We start from the raw sequence: 27,859 nt of genomic DNA, 5'->3' as shown, positions 1-27,859 counted from the left end.
TGATCTTTCTCTGGTTACTCTAGATTTACAAACAGATACAGTATGTGGTTTTACCTGAATGGATACATATTAATTAGATTATTAAGGCAAGCCTTTTTGTTGCCAAATCTAAAAGAGATACAAATAAGATAAAAATGGGAGTACAATCAGATTACAATGTGTGGATTAGTTTTACAACTGGGGGCACGCCTTATGCCTTGTACACACGATCAGATAATCGGACGACTTATTATTCGCATTTTGTTGCATGATACTAATATCGAATGCAACAATACGTACTAAAACGTATGATTTTTTTTGGAAAAGCTTCCTGTTTGCGTAGCTATGTATCGGAAGTGATGTCATATGCGTGTGACCCTTGTGGCTGCCACGCCTTTTGGCTATTTCCGTTAGTATTGAAGATGCATATCAGTGTATTGATCTCCGTACGTTTAATCGTTTTCTCGCATTTATTCGCTCAATCTCATAGTACAAATGGAGAGCTGTACTGAAGGAATGCAGGACCCAGCACTTCCAATTGCCATCTTGGGGACACTGGCTATCATTCTCCCATCTCCTTACGGGTTATGTTCGTGTTTTCGATCACGCGTGGTCTTTGTCTATAGAGTTTTAGTGAACGCATACTGTACTGATTAAACGATTGTCGTTCGCTAGGCTATCGTACGATAAAAGTTTTTGTGTTTGTCCCTTCGGATATTGTTGGTCGGCTGTTGAAAGCTGTGTACTAACGATCAGATTATCGTCCGATCAATTGGAAAAACAATTTTTTGTTTTGATTATCTGATCGTGTGTACGAGACATTAGTTGCAGTCGTACATATTGGTTCACTTTCTCCATTTCCCTTTAACTATATGGCCTCTAACCTCTTGGCTAAATTGGTTTCTCTTTTCTGTTTGCTCTGTGGTCTTGTGTCACTTCAGTCATTATTCATTTTCTCCCCTCCCCCTCCAGTATCTCTCCTTTCACTAATAGCAGAGTGATAGGCATTCCCTATCTGTGACCCCGCCATTCACTCACACACCTGTCCCATCTCTTTTAGCAGCTGTGCTCTTTTATTCTCATTCATTTTGTCACATTTCATTTGTGATTGTGTGGTAAATGCCAGGTTGTCACTTAATCATTTTTTCTCTCAGTATTTCTAATATGACTTGTCTTTCTTCTCTTTCCAGCTCAAACCTCCTCTCCCTCTCCCTCCGCTCGGCCTCCTGCCTCTCTCTCTCCAGCGCGGCTCGCTCCCTCTGTAGCTGCAGTTCTTCCCGTCGCAGAGCCAGTTCCTCTTCTCTTAGGCGCTGCTCTGCCTCTGCTCTTCGTTCTAAGTGTTGCAGTATTCGAGCGTATGCATTGCAGCAGCCTTCGCATTCTTGCTTCTTGACCAGCCTTTCCCCCATATTGTTGTCTTCCTGCTTAGACTCCATTGCTGAAATTAAATATACCACTGGTTAAAAAAATTAATTTGATAAACGCATATAACATAAGTTATAATACTTTAACCACTTAGGGACCGGAAGGTTTTACCCCCTAATGACCAGGCCATTTTTTGCGATACATCACTGCGTTACTTTGAACTCCTTAGCGGTATTCCCGAGTGTGGCGGGGGGTTAAATTTCAGTGCAATTAGCGGTAATCCCAAGCCACACTCGGGGTACCGCCAGGAGCATCGCTGGATCCTGAAAGAGGGGTTACTTACCTTATCCCCAGGATCCAGCGATGTATTCCGGCAGTGTGCTGCGGCCGGATCTTCCGCCCGATGCTTGTCTCCTGCGACATGATGCTGACACATATATCTATATATATGTATACGCACACACACATATATATATATATATATATATATATATATATATATATATATATATATATATATATGTATAAAATATATGTATACATATATGTGTATATATATATATATATATAATATACGTGTATATATATATATATATAATATACGTGTATATATATATATATATATATATATATATATATATATATATATATATATATATATACATACAGTAAAACCTTGGTTTGAGAGTAACTTGGTTTGAGAGCGCTTTGCAAGACAAGCACATTTTTAAAATAAATTTTGACTTGATATACAAGCGATGTCTTGATATACAAGTAGCGTCATGTATAAAAAAGGAGAGGAGCCTCTAAAGTGTAGCAATATGGCTACATTTAATGAAGGTTCAATATTTAGCAACTCACATGGTTGATGAGTAAAACGGGCACATCTAAGAATGCAGGCATCTGGGGTAAAGCGGTCCACATAGACCATCCTCTGCACAGCCATCTTTATCATCCCTTCTCCGCTGCGCTCCACGAGTGATTCAAAGCCTCACTTTCAGATCACTCTACTGCAGGCTATTCTTCCCGGTCAGGATTGCAGACTGACAGTGGTGAGAGCCGGTGGTTCAGAAGATGGTCTATGTGGACAGCTTTACCCCGGATGCCTGCATACTTAGATGTGCCTATTTTAATCATCAACCATGTGAGTTGCTAAATGTTGAACCTTCATTAAATGTAACCATATTGCTACACTTAGAGGCTCCTCTCATCTCTCTTATATTCTGTAGCTCTGCTAGATTTTGCTTCTAATCCCCTTGGGAATGCTGCATATTGTGGATGGACATTTTATGGTTACACAACCTATCACATTGCTATAATCTTTGTATATAGACTATAAACTGAAGGACTTGTGGAACGAATCATCTGAGTTTCCATTATTTCTTATGGGGAAATTCGCTTTGATATAAGAGTGCTTTGGATTACAAGCATGTTTCCAGAACGAATTATGCTCGCAATCCAAGGTTTTACTGTGTATATATATATATATATATACACACATGTACATATATATATATACATACATACTTTAACTTATTTATAGTTATTTATTATTTTATAATTTATGATTTTGTGTTTCAAACTTTATCATACCCGAGATGTTATAAAGAAGGACGCACAGTACAAAAAAAATCATATGTAAATAGTTGGTTTGGGCTGCTCATCATTAAGAATTACATGCAAAATAATGGCACCTAAAATCCGAAACAATCATACCGCCAGGGAGGTTAACTGACAATTGCGCAGTTATGCGACGCTGTACCTAAATAAAATTGATGTCCTTTTTTTCCCACAAATAGAGCTTTCTTTTGGTGGTATTTGATCCCCTCTGTGTTTTTTTTTTGGCGCTATAAACAAAAAAAGAGCGACAGTTCTGAAAAAAAAAAAACAATATTTTTTACTTTCTGCTTTAAATATTCCCTAAAAAAATTAAATATTTTTTCATAAATTTAGGCCAATATATATTCTGCTACATATATTTGGTAAAAAAAAATCCCAATAAGTGTATATTGATTGGTTTGCGCAAAAGTTATCGCGTCTACAAACTAGGGGAAAGATTTAGAGCCGGTCCACACTAGCGCGACTTGTCAGGCGACTTGTCAGCCTGACAAGTCATGCTCCTTCGCGGTCCATTGACCGCTACAGGAGCCGTTCTAATAGGAGCGACACAAGTCGCTCCGACTAAGAAAAAGGGTCCTGTACTACTTCGGGGCGACCTCGGAGCGACTTGCATAGACTTCTATTATGTGAAGTCCCTGCAAGTCGCTCCGAAGTCGTGGTGCATGGTAATGCACAAGTCGCCCCCCGAAGTAGTAAGGAGTCGTGTCGCCTTAGTGTGAACCGACTCTTATGTCATTTTTATTTATTTATTTATACTAGTAATGGCGGCGATCAGCGATTTTTAGCGGGACTGCGACAATGCAGCGGAAAGATCGGACACCTAACTGACACTTTTGAGGGGACCAGTGACATTACTACAGTAGGGAAGCAGGGAAGGAGTAAACACCAGGGGCGATCTAAGGGTTAAATGTGTGCCTAGGGGATGCTTTCTAACTGTGTGGGGGATTTACTTACTGGATGAACAAACAGACCTGTGTTCCTAAATAGGAGGAACACAGGATGCCCGTGTTCATCACGGACAGAACAGGGTCTCCATAATATAGTATACATATTCCATACCTGTGGGACCTCTGTAGAAGCAAAGAATCACTGTAGTAGTCACTGCTACTACAGTGATTTCCATGGTCCTAAGTGACTTTCCTTCTACAGAGCAAACACAGGGTTAACTGCCTCAGCACAGCTGCCATTTACAGAACACCTTGTATTTTTTTAATGAATGCAAAACATTCTCTAAATGGATAAGGTGGAAAGGTGGAGTGACGCTGTCACAAACTCCACCACATCCAATCAGAAAACTCCTTTTACTCAGTGAAAATAATGCAAAATGTTCTGTGTATGATGGTCCTGAGCACCCCCTTGTGTTCAATATGAAGAAGGACACATGCTCAGCACAGGACCCAGAAGTCAGCAGCCATCGCTGTAACAGCAGCTACTACCACAGTGATTCTCTTCTGTCACAGTGGCCCCAACAGTATGGAATTAGTATGCAATATTCTAATGATGATGCTCAATTGAAAAAACTGATGTACAGATGGATAAATGTGCACAATATGTGAAATGGGGAAAAGTTCACATATTGTGCACATTTATCCATCTGTACATTCGTTTTTTCAATTGAGCATCATCATTAGAATATTTCATCATCCATCTGTACCAGGAACGTGCGCCGATTTTTCCTTTCTTCTTTACTTGCTATCACGGTGGTGACACCGATTAGAATTGGCAGCAGTTTCATTGTTGGTACTCATCATTTTTCCAACCTAGTATTGATCATATACCTTAGGTAGCGCATTGGTTCTCCCCCACACATTTAACATGGAATTAGTATACTCACGTTAGCCCAAGCTGGACCAATGTAAGTATGCAAGAAAAACCATACCTGGAGTTCAGCTTTAAAGACCTGGCCTGATCAAAACTGGTATTTCAGTTCTGGGTGGGCCCTAGTAGGCTGAAAACAGTCATTTTATATTTTGTGCCAATACCAGAAATTACTTTTTTGTCACACTGAACTAAAAAATAATAAAAAGACTTCAGTTCTTGTACAAAAGAGCACTGAGAGTTTTCAAGGTGAATCAGCACACTGAACATTGCCTTAGGCGCATATTCCTTAGTACTCGCTGCAACATTCCCTATTAAGTATCTTGCCAATGCATGCCATTGCAAGACAGAAGATGGTCTAATTTATGATCTCATGATTATTATGTCTGGGTGAAATTATTTTTATTAATGTGTAAAGCTGAATTTAAAAGTTGCCATAACTTTTAAAATACAGTACTTGCATCACACATGGTAAATGCATAACAAATCAATTATTAGTAATTATGTACAAAAATATGCCTTTTTCATGAAAGATGTGCATTATTCCCATGCCATTTAAAGTGGTTCTAAAGGCAGAAGGTTTTGTTTTCATGCATTAAGATAAAAAACCTTGCAGCAGCTCCCCTCATACTTACCGGAGCCCAATCTCAATCCAGCGATGTTGCACAAGGAGCTCGGCTGTCCGATAACTCTCCCTCCTGATTGGCTGAGACACAGCAGTGGGTGCTGTTGGCTCCCACTGTTGTAATTTAAAATCAGTGAGCCAATGAGGAAAGAGAGAGGGGTGCGGCCTGGACATGGCTCCGTTTCTGAATGGACACACAGAGCTGCAGCTCGGCTCAGGTGCCCCCATAGCAAGTCGCTTGCTGTGGGGGAACTCGGCAGGAGCGAGGGGCCAGGAGAGGAAGATCTGGGCTGCTCTGTGCAAAACCACTGCACAGAGCAGGTAAGGCCCCGTTCACATCGGGGCGACGCCACGGACTTCATAACATTGAAGTCTATGGCTGTCGCCTCCTGGTCGCCCCAAAGAAGCTCCGGACCCTTTTTCTAAGTCGGAGCGACTTGTGTCGCTCCTATTAGAACGGGTCCGCAGGTTCCCTATGGGAGGCGACCTACGGCGACCTGTGAGGCGACCAGGTCGCCTCACAGGTCGCCTCAGTGTGAACCGGGACTTAGTATAACATGTTTGTTATTTTTAAACAAAAAAAAAAAGAGACTTTAGCATCACTTTAAGGCCTCATGCACACTGGACTTTTGCTAACTCTTCAAAAGTCCCAACCTCCTGGAAGCAGAATTTTGGCAGAAAAAAACACGACGTTTGTAAACTCATGTAAAAAATTATTTATTCTGGCTATTGAAATTAATAAACGCTCAAGTGCCTAGCGCTTAGGCACGTTTAGATGCAGTTACACGCATTTAGGGGCATCAAGCTTTTTTCTGCCAAAACTCTGCTGCTCCTGGACTCATTGGCTGTGGGTTCTTTCCTGACTCCTCTGAAATGCCTATGTGTGCACGGATAAAGGGTGTGTCGATATGTCCAAGGAGTTTGCCAGGCCGTCGGGTCCTGGAAGAGCCCTTAGGCATAACTGAGCATGCGTAGAAAATTTGCTGTGCATGCATTAAGACGGGGAACATTTGTCAGCTCCGTGCTACCAGATTTGCGCAGGCACAGAGGAACTCTTGTGTGCGCAGAGGTGCTGCAAGGCTGTCGAGACCCGTAGCCCTGAGGCCCATCTGTCAGTGCTGTCCTGTTTGAGGGGCTGCTGGAGAGACAATGGTCACCTGCACAAATCGCGGGGTGAAACTTCCCAGTTTGTTAAGACTCGTACACACTTGATGAAAATCGGACGAAATATCCTCCGATTTTTCTCTGTCTTGCTCAGCGTTCATTACCGTTTTTAGTTGACAGTGCATAAATGTTCACAAAATTTCTCCTCCGCTTTTGTTTTTTGGGACATTTGTTCCTAGACTTCCGGGTCGTCAGCAACTTCAGATCATGCGCGGTCTTTCGCATCCGATTTTTCGTGGATGTACTTCATAAACATTAAACGGAAATTGGTCGTGCTGGGGACGGATGATAAAAAATCGGCTGCTAAAAGTTGAGTACACACTAGCGGAATATCGTACGATTTTACCTCGGACGGGAATTTTCGGCAGATTTTCTACTAGTGTGTACCCCACTTTAAAGTATACATTTTGAATGGGATAACAATGCACAACAATGGACCAATAAAAAAAAACAAACACAGACGTGCAGCATTCTTTTTGTTGATGCCCTCTACCATACACACTAGTGTATTACTGTGCGTTGGGGTGCACTGCAAGACATGTGCATTGGAGCTGCTTTGCCTTCAAAATGAATAGCACTGCAAACACACATTAATGCAACACAAAATTGTGTTTCGACCCTAAACTGTAGACTGCTGAGAGCTGCAAAGGATAGAGAGGGCCAGAAAAAAACACCATCGTAGGTTACAATAATATTAGGTATAGTGAAGCGGTTATTAATATCATTAGCATTTATGAAGGTAATCTGGTGTACAGACCAAGTGTCGTGGATGCCTCCTCCTGTGCTCTGCGCAGTGCCTCCTCGCTGACATTCACACAAAGGGTGTCTCTCAAAGAGTCCCTGTGGCGTGGATCAGAGCCAACTTCCCATTTCTCAGACTCCAGTTCCAGAATCTTCCGCAGCAATTCCTCTTTCTCCATGTACATGGCTTCCGTGCCACCCCTGTGTAGAGGGCTATATATCAGACAAGGCATAATAAGGCATAAGAGACAGACGGTACAGGAAAGAAGGGAGTTCCAGATGGCAAAAGCAGGACAGGCATAATGTACAAAATAATGGGTCAGGCCCAACCACCAAGATTCCCATATCCCTTCCCATTTTATATTATTGCATTCCTACTGCTGTATGTATTTTTGTGTTTTACTGTATAAAGTTCATAGTGCTATAAATTAAAGATATGGCCTTACGATAATGCAGAGCATCTCAGTGAATGCCTTCCAACCTTTGGCGCCTTTAACAAAGCATCCTCCTCAAAGAATCATATATCTGGGACTAGAGAAGGTTTGTAGATCATGTATGAAACCATCTAAACTTGCTCTCAATAAGACATACTTTGGAACTTTCTGCCAACCTGGAGAATGTACAAATGCTTCCCACTGTGCTTAAGAAAGGAACCATAGAAGTTCCATATAACGGTAGATGAGTACATTGGAAACAAGATTGAGGTCTGTATATTCAGAGAGTATTCAAAACCTTGACCTTAGCTAGCTAGTGCCTCAAACTTTATCTGCATTATCATTTTGGAGACAGCTAGTCTGTAAAAAGATGCAAACTGTTTCCAGGTTGTGACCACGAAAAACCATTATTGTTGATGCCTTATGCTTTGAAAAAAACAATAAAACACAAAATGAACCTTCAGTCTACGAAAGATGGTAGTAAATAGCAGCAATGAATCAATTATAATTGCAGTCTGATTAAAGAGTAAGTTCTATGAGTAGAGCTGACCATACACATTATATGATTGTACCATCTCTTTTACCTCAACCAACAACTACCGTATGTAGTGTAAGAACCCTCCTGAAAGGAAAAAAAAGTATGGATTGGTTATGAGGCAACTTTCTGGTCGCGGCAGTGTGAATGGGGTCTAACACAATCCTTTGCCTTTTGAATCAGTGTGTTCTGTATTCAAAATGAGCAGTGATTATATGATCTCTAGCTGGCCATACACTGAATAAAATTTGCCTGATACATGCTGGGCCGGCCAAGTTACAATCATTGCGTGGCCTTCCTTGCTCAACAGAAGTCGATTACTTAATCAATTTCTGCCGAAGGGACATGTTGGAATAATTTTCGACAATTTTTAACATTGTTTTTATTTTTTCAGGATATAGAATATATTAGGTCATTTGTGTATAAACTGAATATACCTTGCTCAAATTTAATTTTAGGAACATAGAAAAATTGACAATAATTGAAAGCACATAGAAGAATGTTAAGCATACATACAAGTTACAAAGTTTTATTTTGGGCTTACAAATGGAGAAAAAAAAGTTTTATTTTCTATTTAAAAAATATTTTTAAACTTGTATTAGAATTTTTAAAGAAAGGCATTTTACATGTGTTTTACAAGCTTTGTGCAAGTGTTTTTGCAATGTTATCAAGCATCAGGCATTTGTTTCCTTGGATGGAAAAGGGAAAGAGAGCAGTTTTTGAGGAAAAGAGGACCTGTAAACACATTTATAGGTGCACCCAAAACAACTAAAACTTTTTTTGTACTTTTTTGCATAGAGGTAGAGCATAGGGCAACTCCACTTAGCGTATATATGTGAACAGGGACAATTAGAATGGGATTCTGCAAGCTGAGTATAGTCAGGCGTAGGGTCAGGCTTAGGGATCATGCTGAAAAACGTGTAAAAAAAAAAGTGTGAATTGGGGTGTTAAAAAAATGTATTTTTCCTACAGCAAGTGCACAGAGGTAAAAATACCACAAAAATGTACACAAGCCCCCCCCCCCCCCAAAAAAAAATAGAAAAAACAATTTAATAGTGAGAGGACCTCAACTGTGGCCCCTGAGGTCACAAATGAGTCACACATAATATTCATTATACATAACACTACAAAAGACTGTTAGAGAGACTACAGAATTACTATAGGTAATGGTGAGAATCTACAGATATGGTACAGATGTGGTTGAAGCAATGCTATAGGACAGTGGTCCTCAACCCTGGTCCTTGGGACCCACTAACAAGCCAGATTTTAAGTTTTACCTTGGGGAGATGCAGACTAGGATACTGCAATCACTGAGCAGCAAATGATATCACCTGTGATGTAATTTAGTTATCTTGCAAACCTGGCCTGTTAGTGGGCCCCGAGGACCGGAGTTGAGGACCACTGCTATAGGAGACTGGGAACACGGTAGAGATCCCTTCTATTATATCATCTCCACAAAATCGACACTTCCAAAGGCCGCATGGCAACCATCCTGCAGTTTGGGCACCAGATTATAAATGCTCCTTTCCACAGGGCACTGGTTTCAACGGCTACCTAAAGTTCCCATCAAACTGTTTACCTGGCAACTCCTAACCACAGTTCTTTGACACCCCAATTCCTCACCTTTTCTTTTTTCATCCCTCACCTGTGTGTTTTTTTTAACCACTTTGAATATCATGGGTTAAAACTGGTTCCATTACACCCAACTTCAAGTGCAATGACTTTTCCTGTCTGCAGGCTGTATGAGATACTTAGTGTTATGACAATGTAATTTTCACTGTCAAACACCAGTGCCTGAAATATGTCTAAATAATCTGTTAAGGATATTTTATAACAACTTGGCGAGCCTGTGTTCTCTACTAATACCTAAAATGTCTAATGGATATAAATTAAAAGTTGGTTTATGTAATATAAATCCTAATGCCATTTATGGGTAAGAATGTAAAAGCTTTGGGACATAATTAAAGTTGAATGTATCTAAAATGACGGTGGTACCATGTAAAGTAATATGAAGAAATGAAAAGTAGATATAGAGTTTTGACTCCTCCAATTATGGCTAGCTTCATCAGTACATATTAATCTTTTTGATACCAACATCCTAGAGATCAATACCAATATTGGAAAAGAAAATGGAACATATGGCCATTAAACACTTCTTACTCTCCCGGGAACAATCACAGAGGACCCGGTCCCCATTCATGGGCACACGCGGTTTTGACACTTTCTACGGTCCGGGAGGCATTGCATGTGTTGCCTGTATCCCTATACAAAGAGAAATTTTTGGCCAAAATTTAGATTAATGCTATATGTTATGATATATGTTAATATTCCTCCAAAAAAGTGGACATTGATCTATGAAAGGACTGTGTCAAGGACATGAAAAAAAATTGATGTATTTCATCTTTATAAACTGAAAATACACATAACCTGTTAAATGCATTATGTCTCAGTATATATGAATGTCTTAATGCATATCTAAAGTATATAAAACATACCTGATAACCCTCCCAGAAATGAAGGGGATAGATACACTCTAAATTTGTAGTTAACAGGAATCAAACTCTTGAGGTTTAAACAGTATATATATATATATATATATATATATATATATATATATATATACACAGTATCTCACCCCTCACATTTTTGTAAATATTTTATTACATCTTTTCATGTGACAACACTGAAGAAATGACACTTTGCTACAATGTAAAGTAGTGAGTGCACAGCTTGTATAAGCCCCGGTTCACACTAGGGCGACCTGTGAGGCGACCTGGTCGCCTCACAGGTCGCCGCAGGTCGCCTCCCATAGGGAAGCTACGGACCCGTTCTAATAGGAGCGACACAAGTCGCTCCGACCTAGAAAAAGGGTCCGGAGCTTCTTTGGGGCGACCAGGAGGCGACCGCCATAGACTTCAATGTTATGAAGTCTGTGGCGGCCGCTCCGAGGTCGCGGCGCGCTGCTCGCACCGCGATCTCGGAGGTCGCCCCTGAAAGTAGCGTCGCGCCAGTGTGAACCGGCGCTAACAGTGTAAATTTGCTGTCTCCTGAAAACAACTCAACACACAGCCATTAAAGCGGTTGTAAACCTGAAAAAAAAAACAAAAACAAAAAAACCTGCAAGACAAAGGCATAATGAGCTAGTATGCATGCGCGCGGGAGTAATTTTCCGGCAAGCTCCCAACATGGAAAGCTGAAGGTCCGCCGGACCTTCAGAGCGCATGCGCCGCTTGCGTGAGTGGCTGCATGCAGTGCAAATATCTCCTAAACCATGCCGGTTTAGAAGATATTAATTGTACCTACAGGCAATGTTCCCTCTAATTTTTTACTGGGCTGAGCAAATAAAAAAATTTCTGAGCGCAGTGCTCCCCAACCTTTTTATCGCCGCGGACCGGTCAACGTTTGATCATTTTTCTGTGGCCCCCAATCAATGCAGAGTGCCCACAGCATTGCCCCCAATCAATGCAGAGTGCCATAGCATTGCCCCCAATCAATGCAGAGTACTACAGCATTGCCCCCAATCAATGTAGAGATGCCAGCGTGCCCCTTTTCAATGTAGAGGTGCCAGTGTGCCCCCTTTCAATGTAGAGATGCCAGTGTACCCCCTTCCAATGTAGAGATGCCAGTGTGCCCCCTTTCAATGTAGAGATGCCAGTGTGCCCCCTTTCAATGTAGAGATGCCAGTGTGCCACCTTTCAATGTAGAGATGCCAGCGTGCCACCTTTCAATGTAGAGATGCCAGCGTGCCCCCTTTCAATGTAGAGATGCCAGTGTGCCCCCTTTCAATGTAGAGATGCCAGTGTGCCACCTTTCAATGTAGAGATGCCAGCGTGCCCCTTTTCAATGTAGAGGTGCCAGTGTGCCCCCTTTCAATGTAGAGATGCCAGTGTACCCCCTTCCAATGTAGAGATGCCAGTGTGCCCCCTTTCAATGTAGAGATGCCAGTGTGCCACCTTTCAATGTAGAGATGCCAGTGTGCCACCTTTCAATGTAGAGATGCCAGCGTGCCACCTTTCAATGTAGAGATGCCAGCGTGCCCCCTTTCAATGTAGAGATGCCAGCGTGCCCCCTTTCAATGTAGAGATGCCAGCGTGCCCCCTTTCAATGTAGAGATGCCAGTGTGCCACCTTTCAATGTAGAGATGCCAGCGTGCCCCCTTTCAATGTCGAGATGCCAGTGTACCCCCTTCCAATGTAGAGATGCCAGTGTGCCTCCTTTCAATGTAGAGATGCCAGTGTGCCACCTTTCAATGTAGAGATGCCAGCGTGCCCCCTTTCAATGTAGAGATGCCAGTGTGCCCCCTTTCAATGTAGAGATGCCAGTGTCTTCCCTTTCAATGTAGAGATGCCAGCGTGCCCCCTTTCAATGTAGAGATGCCAGTGTGCCCCCTTTCAATGTAGAGATGCCAGTGTGCCCCCTTTCAATGTAGAGATGCCAGTGTGCCCCCTTTCAATGTAGAGATGCCAGTGTCTTCCCTTTCAATGTAGAGATGCCAGCGTGCCCCCTTTCAATGTAGAGATGCCAGCGTGCCACCTTTCAATGTAGAGATGCCAGTGTCTTCCCTTTCAATGTAAAGACTCTTCAGTCCCGAGTCTAGTAATGGTTCTGCAAGCAAGTTCCTCATTGAGATCCTCCAGAACTGATGAATACACCCTTGTCTGTATGTTAAGCTGCATATAGAGTTACCCACTTTTTCAGTTTTTAATTAATGCAGAGTGCCCACAGCATTGTCCCCAAATCAATGTAGAGATGCCAGCGTTCCCCCCGCGAGTCTACCCCCCCCCCCCCCCGTGCACTTACCTCACGGTCACGGGCGGCAGCTTCTCTTCAGTTCATTCCCCGGCTTCCTGCCTCTCCTCAGTCCTCCTGACTCCCGAGTCCCGGCGCCTCTTCCTCGGCCAATGGCATGAAGTTGGCCTTTCGGCGAATCAGGAAGCGGCCAGGAGGAGGATCCGTGTGACAATAGCGAATTTTTCATTTTATTGTCACACAATGGGCGTGCTCTCGCGGCGCACGCTCTGCTACACGGCCGCCACGTCTGCGGCTGCGCGGTTTGAATAGGTGCTTGCGCGGGACCTTCATTCACACTGCGCGCCCGCGCATGCGCGCAGGCTAAAGGGAACACTGCCTACAGGTAAGCCTTATTATAGGCTTACCTGTAGTTAAAAGTATCAAAAAGCGGTATACTACCGCTTTAATGTTTAAACCACTGGCAACAAAAAGTGAGTACACTCCCTAGGTGAAAATGTCCATATTGGGCCCAATTAGCACTTATCGCCTGCCCACACTGCCAAAAGTACCAATACCTGGTTTATTGATCATGGTATCACTGTGCTACTTTTCTGAGATACTGAATTTTGGGTTTTCACTAGCTGTAAGCCATAATCAGCAAAATTTTAAGAAATGCTTGAAATCTATTACTGTTTGTGTAACATATCTATATAAAATATGAGTTCCACTTTTTTATTTGAATTACTGAAATAAATTAACTTTTTGATGATTTTCTAATTTTATGAGATGCACCTGTGTGTATAATTTTTTTTGTGCATTTGGGAGCTATATGTTTTTGCCAATCTTTTGAATATATTACATCTGTCATATTCAGCAACCAAACAATAATGCCTACTTTCAGATTTATTTAACCTAAAGAGGCACTTCACCCAAAAGGGGAAGTTCCGCTTAAATGCCTCCTCCCCCTCTTGTCCAAATGGCACTTTTTTTGGGGGGGGGGGGGGGGGGAGAGTAGGTACCTGGTTTTGACCCCTAGACAAGTTTGGATTGTCTAGGGGTCTCCAAAGTCGGGCCCACTCCTACATTTTCTCCAGCCCGCAGCTTACTCAGACTCATTTGCACTACCATCGGGTTTGCACTACTTCCTTTTGCTAATCCAGAACCTGCCGGCAGTCTTCAGGGCAAGCCGCAGACAAAGCCCGCCACTATCCCCCCACCATGCCGCTCTGTGGAGTTGGCTGCTAGGACCACCAGTGTCCTAGCAACCAATGACATAATCAGTACATCACTGTTTGGCTCTCGCTTCGCTGTGTGCACAATTATTAGGCAAGTTTTATTTTTAAAGATTAATTTAATTATTGAACAACTTCAATGCTCTAGGTCAATCCAACATTAGTTAATAAACCTCAACCTGAATATTTAAGAAAGTAAAAGTAAGGTTTTGGCTTTCTTAGGAGAATATCAATGTGGGCACAATTATTAAGCATCTATTAGTGTGCAGAATTATTATGCAACTAAATAAAAAATGAAAATGTTTCCATCTCACTTGTTTATTATTCTCACATTAACAGATGAAACTAAACAAAATTCAAAATGTACAAAAAGAACATTTCTGACATTTCAACAAATAAATAATCAGTGACCAATATAGGACTCTTTTTTTCAAGAGTCATTCAGGGAGTCTGTCAGTTTCTTGATCTGTTGATGATCAACTTTTTGTGCAGCAGCAACCACAGCCTCCCAGACATCATTCAGAGAGGTGTACTGTTTTCCTTCACCATAAATCTCCTGTTTAAGAAAGGCCCACAACTTCGCAATAGGGTTTTGGTCTGGTGAGGAAGGAGGCCATGTCATTATTCTTTCATCTTTAAGTCGTTTACTGGCTAGCCACGCAGTGGAGTACTTCCATGCATGTGATGGAGCATTGTCCTGCATAAATATCATGGTCTTCTTGAAAGATGCAGACTTTTTCCTGTACCACTGCTTGCTGAAAGTGTCTTCTAAAAACTGGCAGTAAGTTTGGGAGTTGATTTTGAGTCCATCTTTAACCCAAAAAAGTCCAACTAGCTTATCTTTAACCACTTCAGCTCCTGAAGATTTACCCCCTTCATGTCCAGGCCATTTTTTGCGATATGGCACTACGTTACTTTAACTGACAATTGCTCAGTTGTGCGACACTGTACCAGAAAAAAAAATTAATGTCCCTTTTTCCCACAGAGCTTTTTTGGTGGTATTCGATCACCTACATTTTTTTTGCGCTATAAACAATATTTTTTACTTTCGGCTAAAAAAAAAAAACACCCAATAAAAAAATGTAAAAAATCAAATGTCTTCATCAGTTTAGGCAAATATATATTCTGCTACATGTTTTTGGTAAAAAATCCCAATAAGCGTATCTTTGTTGGTTTGCAAAAAAGTTATAGGGTCTGCAAACTATGGGATAGATTTATGGAATTTTTGTTTTTTTTACTAGTAATGGCGGCGATTTTTAGCATGACTGCGACATTGCAGTGGACACATCTGACACTAAGTGACACTTTTTGGGGACCAGTGACACCAATACAGTGATCAGTGCTAAAAACAAATGCACGGTCGCTGTACTAATGACACTGGCAGGGAAAGAGTCACCATCAGGGGCATTCAAATTGTTAAATGTGCTCCTATTGGGTGATTACTGCGCGGGGGTGCTTTGGCTGTGAGAAGACAGATATCTGTGTTCCTGCATAGCAGAAACACAGGATCTCTGTCTCCTCTACTAGCAGAATGGCGATCTGCCTTGTTTACATAGGCAGACCGCCATTCTGCCTCTCTCGTGAACGATCGAGGGTCCCAGAAGACATCGGATCTGCCGGACCCGCTGATTGGCTCCTGCTGTGTCCAATCGCAGTGGGAGCTGGTCGCAGATGGCGCGCCGCAGATCCGAAAGAGTGAAATCATGTACCTGTATGTGATTTAGTGCCCCGCAGTATATATACATGGGGTGGTTGGCAAGTGGTTATTAATACCAGCCCATACCAGTAGCCCACCTCCAAATTGCTGGCATTCGAGTCGAAGTGGAGCTACTGATCCAGCCACAGGCCCATCCATCAGGTCCGTCAAGAGTCACTCTCATCAGTCCATAAAAACTTTGAAAAATCTGTCTTCAGATATTTATTGGCCCAGTCTTGACATTTCAACCTACGTGTCCTGTTCAGTGGTGGTCAGGTTTCAGCCTTCCTTACCTTGGCCATGTCTCTGAGCACTGAACACCTTGTACTTCTGGGCACTCCAGGTAGGTTGCAGTTCTGGAATATGACAGCACTGGAGGATAATGGGTTCCTGGTAACTTCATGTTTGATTCTACTCAAATTTTTGGCAGTTAATTTGCGTCTTTTTTTCTCAACACATTTCTTGCAACCCTGTTGACTATTTGCAACAAAACGTTTGATGGTTTTGTGATCACGCCCCAATATCTTCACAATTTCAAGACTACTGCATCCTTTTGAAAGACTTTTTAAAATTTTTGACTTTTCAGAGTCAGTTAAATCTCTTTTTTGGGCCCATTTTGCCTGAAAAAAAGAAGCTGCCTAATACTTATACACACCTTGATATAGGGCGTTGATCTTTTTAGGCCGCACCCTCTCTCATTACACAAATACACTTCACCTTATATGCTTAAATCCAATAAGCATCAAAGTTTATACAGTTTGGAGTTGGAAAATATGCATAAAAATGATAATTTGGTCAAAATACTCACTTGCCTAATATTTGTGCACACAGTGTATGTCAGTGTTCCATCCGCATACAGCGGGAGGTGCAGGAAACCTGTACTGTGCTGTTACTGAGGTACATTGGAGAGGTTTAAAAAAGACAGTCATGTAAGAAGCAATGTGCTGGACATAAAACTGCTGGGGACATGGGACATAAATGCAGGGAAACTGAGTGGGACACAGATGTGGGGGAGACTCTGATGGGGACACAGATGTGGGGGGGAATCTTGATGGGAATGCAGATGTGGGGGAGAATCTTGATGAGGACGCCGATGTGGGGGAGACTCTTGATGGGGACACAGATGTGGGGGAGAATCTTGATGAGGACGCAGATGTGGGGGAGACTCTTGATGGGGGCACAGATGTGGGGGAGACGGATGCAGATGTGCAGAAAGGCTCTGTTGGGGACGCAGATGCGTGGAAAAGCTCTGCTTGGGACGCAGATGCGTAAAGAAGCTCTGCTGGGGACGCAGATGTGCAGAAAGGCTCTGATGGAGATGCAGTTGTGTGGAAAGGCTCTGATAGGGATGCAGATATGTGGAAAAGCTCTGCTGGGGACACAGATGTGTGGAAAGGCTCTGCTAGGAAAGCAGATGTGCTGAAAGGCACTGCTGGTGACACAGATGTGCAAAAACGCTCTGATGGGGACACAGATGTGGGGGAGAATGGGATGGGGACACAGATGTGGGGGAGAATCTTGATGGGGATGCAGATGTGGGGGAGACTCTTGATGGGCACACAGATGTGGGGGAGACTCTTGATGGGGGCACAGATGTGGGGGAGACGGATGAGGACGCAGATGTGCAGAAAGGCTCTGTTGGGGATGCAGATGTGTGCAAAAAGCTCTGCTAGGGACGCAGATGTGCAGAAAGGCTCTAATGGAGATGCAGTTGTGTGGAAAGGCTCTGATAGAATGCAGATGTGTGGAAAGGCTCTGATAGGGACGCAGATGTGTGGAAAAGCTCTGCTGGGGACACAGATGTGTGGAAAGGCTCTGCTAGGGATTAAGATGTGCTGAAAGGCACTGCTGGGGACACAGATGTGTGGAAAGGCACTGCTGGTGACACAGATGTGCAAAAACGCTCTGATGGGGACACAGATGTGCGGAAAGGCTCGGAAAAGGACACAGATGTGTGGAAAGGCTCTGATAAGGACACAGATGTGGGGGGAGACTCTTGTGGGGACAGAAATGCGTGGAAAGGCCCATTTCAGTAAGATTTTGAAATTAAAATACCAGTTTCATCATTTACATTAAATTTGTCAAAGAACACGAAGATGAAGCCCATCATTTTTTGCATTATGTTTTGCTGTTTACTCAAAACTGCCAGATCTGTGTTGAAAGGTGCAGACCAAAATTAATTTTTAGCATGCTGACTAAAAAAAAGTTCCATGTAAAATATATTCATTTATTTTGATTTTATTGATTCATTTATAAATAACCGATTTTATCAGCCTGCTAAGTGCCGGTTCACACATATGCATTGCGGGAACTCTGCGAATCTACTGCGGGTTACCGCATCGCACTAGACTCGCAGGCAGTTCACACTGCCATATGCAAATCGCTGGGGGTGTCAATACAAAGTTAATGACACCCCAAAAGCAGTTCGCCTATGGCAGTGCAAACTGTCAAATTGGACATGAATCGGATCGCAAAGGTGTGAACACCCATGCGATTCAATTCTGGTGCGGACCAAAAAATGGGGCCTGTGCGACTTTGGTCCGAATGAGATGTGATTTGCAGAGCAGTGCGCTGCAAATCACATGCTATGTCTGACATTGCATATGTGTGAACCGGCACTAAAACTCATAAAATCTACGAAGTGGCACTCATAGTACTGAAAAGTTTGGAGACCGACAGGAAGTTTTCCTCTCTTCCTTGCTCCAAGCAGTCATCTGGGACACGTCACAGATTCCAGAAGACTGCTGGACCATTCACAGCTTGCGTATGCATAGTGAGCTCCCAGCTGTGGAGCCGCAAGCTGTCACAGTCGGGTGCCCACAGTTGAGATGTCTGCGCTGGTGATAGAAGACCAAGGGAAGGGACAGCTCGGGTGAGCACATCGCTGGATCCAGCAGCTGACTTTTAATAAAACAAAAATATTACTGGAACTCCTCTATTTTTCTTTTAAATCTCTTAATTGATCTTTCCAAGTAAAAAACTTCACTCACACAGGAGTAACCTGGGTGGACCGCCGGAGCTCCGCGCAGCCGCCAACAACTAGAGTCCAAAACAAAACGAAAAAAAAAAAAAACTCCAGAAGTGTGTGTGAATGACTCACCCCGATACATACATGTAATACATTCAGAGTAACAAACCCAACAGGCTGGAACCGCCCCACCTGCCCTCTCACGGTTATAGGATGACATACCTGGAAAATAGAGGAAAGTCTTAGCCCTTTAGAAGGAACATCAGATATGCATGCAGTAGAGTCCTCTTTAAGCCATTTACCCCAGACTTTGTTAAAACTTCCATGGGCAACCCCTGTTATAATGGGTATCCTTATAAAGAGGTATGGCAGAGTTGACCAGGTTCATGCACGGTGAAACTGTGGCGGGGAGTGTAGTATGTTTTCAGGCCAGGGTTATTGATTTTCTAGCATAAAATAAAAGAAGTCCTAACAATTTACGTTCCGCCACTGTAGGAGCCAGCTCCTCAGCCGGGCCCAATAGACAGACCCACAGGGAGGGGGAAAGGTCTCTTCCCGAGACTTTGTGAATGATACGGACCACTTCCTCCCAGTATTGAGCGATGGCAAAGCAGGACCAGAAAATATGTGTTAAGTCCCCTCTAGGGTGGGAGTATCTCCAGCAGTCAGGTGGTACACTTGGAGCCATTTTGTGAACTCTATATGGCATATAACAAGCACGTTGCACAATTCTGAACTGGACAGTCTCTAATGGCTTTTTTTTACTGCATGGAACCGAACGGTTCAGCTCGCTTTTGTGCTTTTCCACTGCTGGTACCGCATGGTATGGTGTAGGAACGGTTCGGTACGATACGGTACGGCGGCGCTTTTCCACTACATGGAACCGAACGGTACGGCTCGCTTAAACAGTGCCACCTCAGTTGTGGTTCCAACAGGGCTGTACCGATACCATATCCCACAATCCTTTGTATGCAGCCTTGACTGTTTGTCACTACTAGCCACTGATTGGTCAGAGAATCATTGTTATCCCACCCACTTACTTTAGTACTACTTTAGTGGAAAAGCAAACCATACCGTACCGTACCGAACCGTTCCAACACCATACCATGCGGTACCATGCAGTGGAAAACCAAACAGGGCCAAGCAGGGCCGAGTAGAGCCGAGCCGGTACTTGCAGTGGAAAAGTGCCAAAAGGGAAAAAAAGTTGTTTAAATGGGAAATCCCAATTGTCCGACCAGTCATCCCCATCGAGATCTGGAATGTCCAATAACCATTTATCCCATAGAACTGACAACACTCTGAGATTAACTAAACACAAGTGATTATAGAGGACCGACATAAAGTTTGGATGAACAGTCAGACCGCACCGTCTCCTCCAGCATAGACATGGAGAGGCACACCGTAGAGGCATGAAAGGGATATGAATACTTTTTCAAGGCACTGTATATCTCTTCTGTCTGTTATTCTCAGAGTGGATTAGATATTTTGTTCCCCAACCATATAGCTGGTTATATATATTTACCACTGCAAATAGATACAGTATTCAACAATAAATTGTCTTTTTTTAAACTTTACATAATAATTAAATTATACACTATGCTTTGAGGTTTTTATCCAATTAATCAAAACAATAATCGGCCAACTAATGAATTATAAAAATGATCGTTAGTTGCAGCCCTAGGTCAGATTAAGTAAATTACTAGGCTATAAAACCTTGAATGACAACAGTAAAAATCTCAGCTGAAAGGGCAGAGGAACCAACCACACCCGACTGAGCTAAAGAGTATGGTGATGAAATACTCTAGAAGCAAAGGGCAACAGGATTAAAGGCTGCAGACATTGGCACTATCAGTATGCACGCTGCAAGTAGCATCTGAGCCTTTGTTACAATGAGCCCTGGGGGCACCCAGTAAAACAGGAGGGATATCCCTTTGCCTAGAATAGGCTATGCTACAGCTATGTGTTAGTAAGGGAACACAAGGTTCAAGGTATGAGGCAAGGCCTCATGTGCTCACAAAGCCTGGGCAGCTGGTAGCAGAGGAGGGCTGGATACTGAATAGTGACTAAAGTCGCTGTAGGCAGGCAACAGGAACAGATCAAAGATCAGAGTTCCATGTGGCTCTTTGCAAGCAAGAGCATCAGAGATTGTTCCTCAAAGGATGCATTGGGAGTGAGAGCGCTGAATGTGCGCTCGGCACACCACCTAGCAGATGATGTCAGGGCTCCGTCCTACAGATTTCACCACTTTTGCATTGAAAAATGGGAAGCCTAAGATAATGAAGTAGCACCTGGTGCTCGGCCGGACCGGAACCCAGTGTGTGAAGACTGGGTGAGATGGGGCCACTGGTTCTGGACCTTAAAAAACACTCTCTGGTTATTTTTTAACAGAAAAGAGTCTGGAAAAGTGCTTTACATGGTGGAACACTGAACTTGAAGCTTACTTTTAGGCTATCCCCGCAACAAGCAGTCCAGCTGGATCTAGACTCAGCACTCCAAAAGCCAGGCTTAGAATGACTGTGCGGGATAGCTGCAGTCTAAGAGACAAGGCTCCAACAGGGATGTAGAGAAAGAAGAGAGCTGACTGTGGATCCGACTCCTTCATATCTGCTGTGTTCTGTAATGACACCAGGGTTGGCAGATGGAACCATGAAGTGCAGACAGGAACCAGACATCAGACACACCGGAAGTGTCAGATGCTGCAGGCTCTTGAAAGCAGTGAAGATCAGAGTCAGCAACTGCCAAAGAGGTAAGTATTAAAAGGAGAAATACAGCCAGAGCTTGCCTGGCTGTATTTCTCCTGCGGATCAAAGGAATGCAGTTTGTTCTGCACTCCGGTGACCCGCTTTCAGCTGACAGAAGGTTAAAGCCAGCTATCGGCTGACGTCACAGAGTTGGTCCAGAATGCGGAAAGAACATGACCATATAGTCAGGATCCACCTAGGAGCCTGGACGGGCACCTGGTTTAGCTTCTCAGCTGAACCGTTGAGAGTCTGATCCAGCTGCTCCCTCCCCTCCCAAGACTGGCGCTCCAGTGGGTGCCGAAGGGGCAAAGCAGAGAGCCAGTGACTGACGGACATGGCTCTCTGCTCAGAGTGGCATGGAGAACTTAGCAATCAGTGTTGTTTGATTGCTCAAGTCTCAGCCTTAGAGCCGGGGGGGGGGGGGATGGACAAATGGTAAGTATGAGTAAAAAAAGAAATCCTAAACCTCTTTTTTAAGTATCTTCTGTTAAAAGGAAACTTTTTTTACGGTCTCTTTTTTTTTTTTTTTTTTAACGATATCTGGATAGTGCCAGAATTATTTGACATGGGCATTGTATGTCATTCCTGCCAATAAAGACTCCTTCCCCTTTTTGTTATAATTTTTTCTTTGAATTTACACTGCCCACTGAGCACAAATTGTACATAGTTATCCCCCACATCCATAGGATGCCAAAGAGTGAAGCCAAGTGCCAGGAAAATACAAGACCGCATATTTGGGTGAACTGCATCATCACTCCATGTCAAAAAGGCTAAAGGAAGAAGTATCAGAGTAGAGGGCAGGGGGACTAAGGAGAGCATAATGTTTGCTTTTCTGGAACAGAGCAAAATAAAGAGGTAAGTCTGCCTTAATGTGTGGTGGATATTTGCACATTATAACAAGTACCCTGTGGCCCCACTGCACCACATGCGGGAAAAGCAAAAGTGGACTTTTATCTCTCAGGGAAAGCTTTATATGTGATTACATATGGAAATCAATAAGGCTACATTCACACCTGAGCGTATTGTTTTCGCGCGTTTTTTACAGCGATTTTACAGCGATTTTTACCACGATTTACAGGCGTTTTTTGTGCAGGCGTTTTTTGATTGAATAGATACCAATGGAAAACGCCTGTAATCTGCCCAAAAAGAAGCTCATGTACTTTTTTGAGCGTTGGGCGTTTTGCTTACAGCGTCAAAACGCTCAGATGTGAACAGAGGCCATTGAAATGAATAGGATTTGTCTTGTTGGGCGTTTTGAGAGCTGATCCTAGAGCAGAAAAACTCCCCAAAAACGCCCCAAAACGCCTAGATGTGAACGGAGCCTAAATCTGCTTAGAACTACAGTAAGGCATGGAAGCATACAGCAGCAAGATGCAGACTCGATGACTGATTAACGCAAGGTGGGGCACTATTTATCTGATTGCTTCCTTTGTCCTTTATAAAGATGGAGTCCGATCACCATGCATGGATGTGTATATCTTAGGTAAAATGGCCTTTGTTGGATATTACATTGGACTCCTTCAAAATAGTGCCTGATGTGGTATCACAATATGGATACAATACAAGCCACAACAAATTTGCATGGGCTACAACAAAATGGCGCTAATGAAATAGGTTTATATAAGTGAGTGTGGAGGTCATCAAATCATTTTCCCCTGATGAAGTCATGTGACCCTGTGAGGAAACATGTAGGGACTATATGACACGTTGACTTATTGAAAATCTTTACAGCTGCATATGCTTATAATTGTTTGTTTGACTTAGCACCCACACAATGAGAGTATTTTTTAATCTAGGATTGGAATAAATGTGGGTTTTAAAGGTAAATACACTATTCATTTGTTATATGAATAAAGCCGGCACACGAAAAGTCTTCTTCCAAGTAAAATACTTTATTCCAACATGGATAGCGGTGACAACATGACAGATGCTGACGCGTTTCGGCTTTACGCCTTCCTCATAGCATCATTGATGCTATGAGGAAGGCGTAAAGCCGAAACGCGTCAGCATCTGTCATGTTGTCACCGCTATCCATGTTGGAATAAAGTGTTTTACTTGGAAGAAGACTTTTCGTGTGCCGGCTTTATTCATATAACATTTGGTTTGGACGTTCAGCCTGAGCACCGACACTTAGCTCTTTATTTTCACACAGTGCGGTGGAGCTAGGGTGAGTTACTGTTAAATACACTATTCAGTTCTTTCCTTCTGAGGTTGGCTGGAGTCTTAAAGGGACAGTGTTGGGAAATTAGATGAGGAGGAAACCTTTGCTGTAAAGCAGTGTATCCAGCCTAAAGGGTATCTTAACTATCATGTGGAAAAAAATAGCAAATAGAGAAAAAATAATATAGCGTGTACAATTGCGTCACACTCATATTGTAATTGAGTGTTACTAAAAGTTACCTTTTCTTATCAATCTGTAGCTGCTGTAATTTTCTGGAAATGCAATATGGCTACCTGGAGTTGTTCTGTACACAGAATGTATACTGACCACACCCCAGAAACATAATTTCCTGCTTGTGTGATTGGCTCACTGATTTTCCCAGAAGTCTGCCTAAGATATAAGTCAGATTCCAGGCATCCTCTGCAACAAACTCATTATTTAGTGAGATACTCCCAATAGGAACACATCTAAAGGGATGCAGACCCAGCAGCTTTCCTCATTAATGCTCTGCAGCTGCACAGCTGGTTAATAATTATGAAACCACTCCTATTAGATACACTCAGCACAGAGGAACAAACACTGATTTCTTTAGAATAACGAAAGGTAGGAATCTGCAATAAAGTTTGTTATAATCCTTGCAATGTATATAGATCACCCAGAGGGGAATGTTTTTTTTTTTCTCAACAAAAGTGGAGTTACGCTTTAAGGATTCCAGAAGGAGCTGAGGGGGACACGTGCTATTTTGACCTTACATTCAGTTGGGGGTGAAAGCTGTCAGTTGAGAGTACATCAGTGAAGGGCAGCACTGTGGTGTGTAATGTGGATGCATGCATGGCATTGGTGGTTGGGAGAAGCATAAAGGAACCATTGAAGAGATGTTTGATAGTTCTTCAATAGAGACTTTTATGATTTAATTTGTTTTATTTTTTTGATCAATCAATCACATATTTGCAAATCAAGTAAATGCATACACGTTACTGGTGGTTGAAACAAGTATGAGAAGCACTGTTGTAGACACGTTGGATATTTTAGTTGTTAGTGACAATTAGGATTTTTTTTACCTTCAAAATTGGTTTGATTGATTGCTCACAGATTTTTGTTTGTTTTGCTTCATTTTTATTTATTTTCATTTCATTTTATGTTTATATAAATGATGTAATGTTGGTTTGATTTTACACTAGATTATAAAATAGCGCCACACTTTGTGTTAATCAATTTTCAGTGAACACATATGAGAGGGTTTGTAGGTGGGGGCTGCTTAAAAATTTTAAAATAAGAATATATCAGCATAGCAGACTCAGGGATGAGTGGAGAGGTAGCAGTGCAGGAAGAGGGGAGAAGACGGGCAGGATGTAGGATGTAGAGCAGATAGGGTCAGGAAATACAGGAGACTGGGGAAGAAAATAGAGCGGAGGGTCAGGAGGTGGGGCAGAGAAATAGGAGGTGGAGCCAAGGATCGGGAGGTGGAGTTTACGGTCAGGTTACAGAGCAGAGACTCGGGAGGCAAAGAGGAGAGTCAAGTTGAAGCGAAAATAGTCGCAGGTAGGGCGGACACTACAGGTGGCAGAACGGAGGGTCAGGAGGTAGAACAGATAGCTGGGAGGTGAAACAGAGGGTCTGGGTGGAGCAGAGGGTCAGGAGGTGGAACAGAAGGTAAGGAGGTGGAACGGAATGTCAGGAGGTGAAGTGTAAGGTCAGGTTGTAGAGCAGAGGGTCGGGAGGTAGAGCAAAGGCTCAGGAAGTAGGACAGAGGGTCAGATTGAAGTGAAAATAGTTAGAAGGTAGGACGGAGTCTACAGGTGGTGGAACGGAGGATCATGAGGTGGAATGGAGGGTCAGGTGGTAGAGCAGAGAGTTGGGAAGTGAAACGGAGGAACGGGAGGTGGAACAGAGAGTCAGAAGGTGGAATGGAGGGTCAGAAAGCAGAACATAAGGTCAGGAAGTGGAACAGAAGATCAGAAGTGGAGTGTAGGTTTTAGGAAGTGGAACGGAGGGTCAGGAAGTGGTGTGTAGGGTCAGGTTGTACAGCAGGGGTCAGGAGGTAGGACGGAGGCTTCAGGTGGTGGAGCGGAGGGTGAGGAGGTAGAACAGAGTGTTGGTAGGTAGAGCAGAGAGTTGGGAGGTGGAGCAGAGGATCAGATGATGGAACCGAGGGTCAAGACGAAGAACCAAGTATCAGGATGTAGAACAGAGGGTCAAGATGTAGAACCAATGGTCAGGATGTAGAACAGAGTGACAGGATGTAGAACAGAGGATCAGAATGTAGAACCTAGGGTCAGGATATAGAACCTAGGGTCAGGATATAGAACAGAGGGTCAGGATGTAGAATGGAGAGTCAGGATGTAGAACCAAGGGTCAGGACCAAGGGTCAGGATGTAGAGCAGAGGGTCAGGATGTAGAACTGAGGGTCAGGATGTAGAACCGAGGGTCAGGATGTAAGAACCGAGGGTCAGGATGTAAGAACCGAGGGTCAGGATGTAGAACCGAGGGTCAGGATGTAGAACCGAGGGTCAGGATGTAAGAACCGAGGGTCAGGATGTAGAACCAAGGGTCAGGATGTAGAATGGAGGGTCAGGATGTAGAACGGAGGGTCAGGATGTAGAACCAAGGGTCAGGATGTAGAATGGAGGGTCAGGATGTAGAACGGAGGGTCAGGATGTAGAACGGAGGGTCAGGATGAAGAACAGAGGGTCAGGATGTAGAACAGAGGGTCAGGATGTAGAACAGAGGGTCAGGATGTAGAACTGAGGGTCAGGATGTAAGAACTGAGGGTCAGGATGTAGAACGGAGGGTCAGGATGAAGAACAGAGGGTCAGGATGTAGAACGGAGGGTCAGGATGAAGAACAGAGGGTCAGGATGTAGAACAGAGGGTCAGGATGTAGAACTGAGGGTCAGGATGTAGAACCGAGGGTCAGGATGTAAGAACCGAGGGTCAGGATGTAAGAACCGAGGGTCAGGATGTAGAACCGAGGGTCAGGATGTAAGAACCGAGGGTCAGGATGTAAGAACCGAGGGTCAGGATGTAGAACCAAGGGTCAGGATGTAGAATGGAGGGTCAGGATGTAGAACGGAGGGTCAGGATGTAGAACCAAGGGTCAGGATGTAGAACCAAGGGTCAGGATGTAGAATGGAGGGTCAGGATGTAGAACAGAGGGTCAGAATATAGAACAAAGGGTCAGAATATAGAACAAAGGATCAGGATGTAGAGCCGAGGGTCAGGATGTAGAACCGAGGGTCAGGATGTAGAACGGAGGGTCAGGATGTAGAACGGAGGGTCAGGATGTAGAACAGAGGGTCAGGATGTAGAACAGAGGGTCAGGATGTAGAACGGAGGGTCAGGATGTAGAACAGAGGGTCAGGATCTAGAACGGAGGGTCAGGATCTAGAACGGAGGGTCAGGATCTAGAACGGAGGGTCAGGATCTAGAACGGAGGGTCAGGATGTAGAACAGAGGGTCAGGACGTAGAATAGAGGGTCAGAATATAGAATAGAGGGCCCCACCTGCGCAGCATGGCGAAGTTCTGCCTCTTGTAATAATCGAGCAGTAGTGCGGTCCTCTCTCTGCACCTTCTGCCATCCACCTCGAAGCCTTCTCCCTGCAGGGCGGTGCTCATCCTCTCCGCCACCGCTGCCCACACCTGGCCGAACTCCCGCACCCAGAATGGATTATGGTGGATGACCTCCCGCAGCAGGATGATATCATGATGGGCTGCAAAACGGATGTGCCGCTTCCGAGTGGATCCAGGGGGAGAATAAGCTCCAAAGTCTGCCCGCACTGATCACAGGAGAAGAAGAGTTTATTAGACTACCCATGCCAGCAGAATAATGCATGAATGCTGCTCTGTGTACTATACAATGTAACAAGAATACTCATCATTACTTCATGTAAGTGACAGATTAGACACGGCCATTATATAGACAGGATTATCTAAAATAATATTATATTGTAGCTACCCATCTGCTTCCACTCTCACCAGCAGCAGCACTGCTCTGGACTTGTCCCGGAGACTCCATCCGTCTGACCCTGACGTCCCCACTCTGATTCCGG

At 43.6% G+C, this 27,859-nt stretch overlaps 1 protein-coding gene across 3 annotated transcripts; it reads right to left on the bottom strand.

The window, feature by feature from the left end:
* Positions 1 to 806: 806 nt before the first annotated feature.
* LOC309566691 (uncharacterized protein) lies at positions 807 to 27,859 on the bottom strand. 3 transcript variants are annotated; one of them, XM_082271954.1, is made up of 4 exons: positions 27,766 to 27,859; positions 27,313 to 27,586; positions 7,329 to 7,525; positions 807 to 1,417 (listed from the first exon to the last, which is right to left on the bottom strand). In XM_082271954.1, exons 1-4 carry the CDS (start codon positions 27,767 to 27,769, stop codon positions 1,110 to 1,112), a joined length of 783 nt encoding a protein of 260 aa, XP_082128080.1. In that variant the 5' UTR covers positions 27,770 to 27,859; the 3' UTR covers positions 807 to 1,109. The 3 variants fall into 3 exon arrangements, with proteins under 3 accessions (XP_082128080.1, XP_082128078.1, XP_082128079.1); XM_082271952.1 differs by having other exon boundaries at positions 27,786 to 27,848; XM_082271953.1 differs by having other exon boundaries at positions 7,329 to 7,513; positions 27,786 to 27,848.

This window comes from Pelophylax lessonae (genome assembly GCF_965119305.1).
Source record: "Pelophylax lessonae genome assembly, chromosome: 11".
Lineage (NCBI taxonomy): Eukaryota > Metazoa > Chordata > Amphibia > Anura > Ranidae > Pelophylax > Pelophylax lessonae.
The sequence above is the reverse complement of the archived record's forward strand: the minus strand, read 5'-3'. Positions and strand labels throughout refer to the sequence as shown.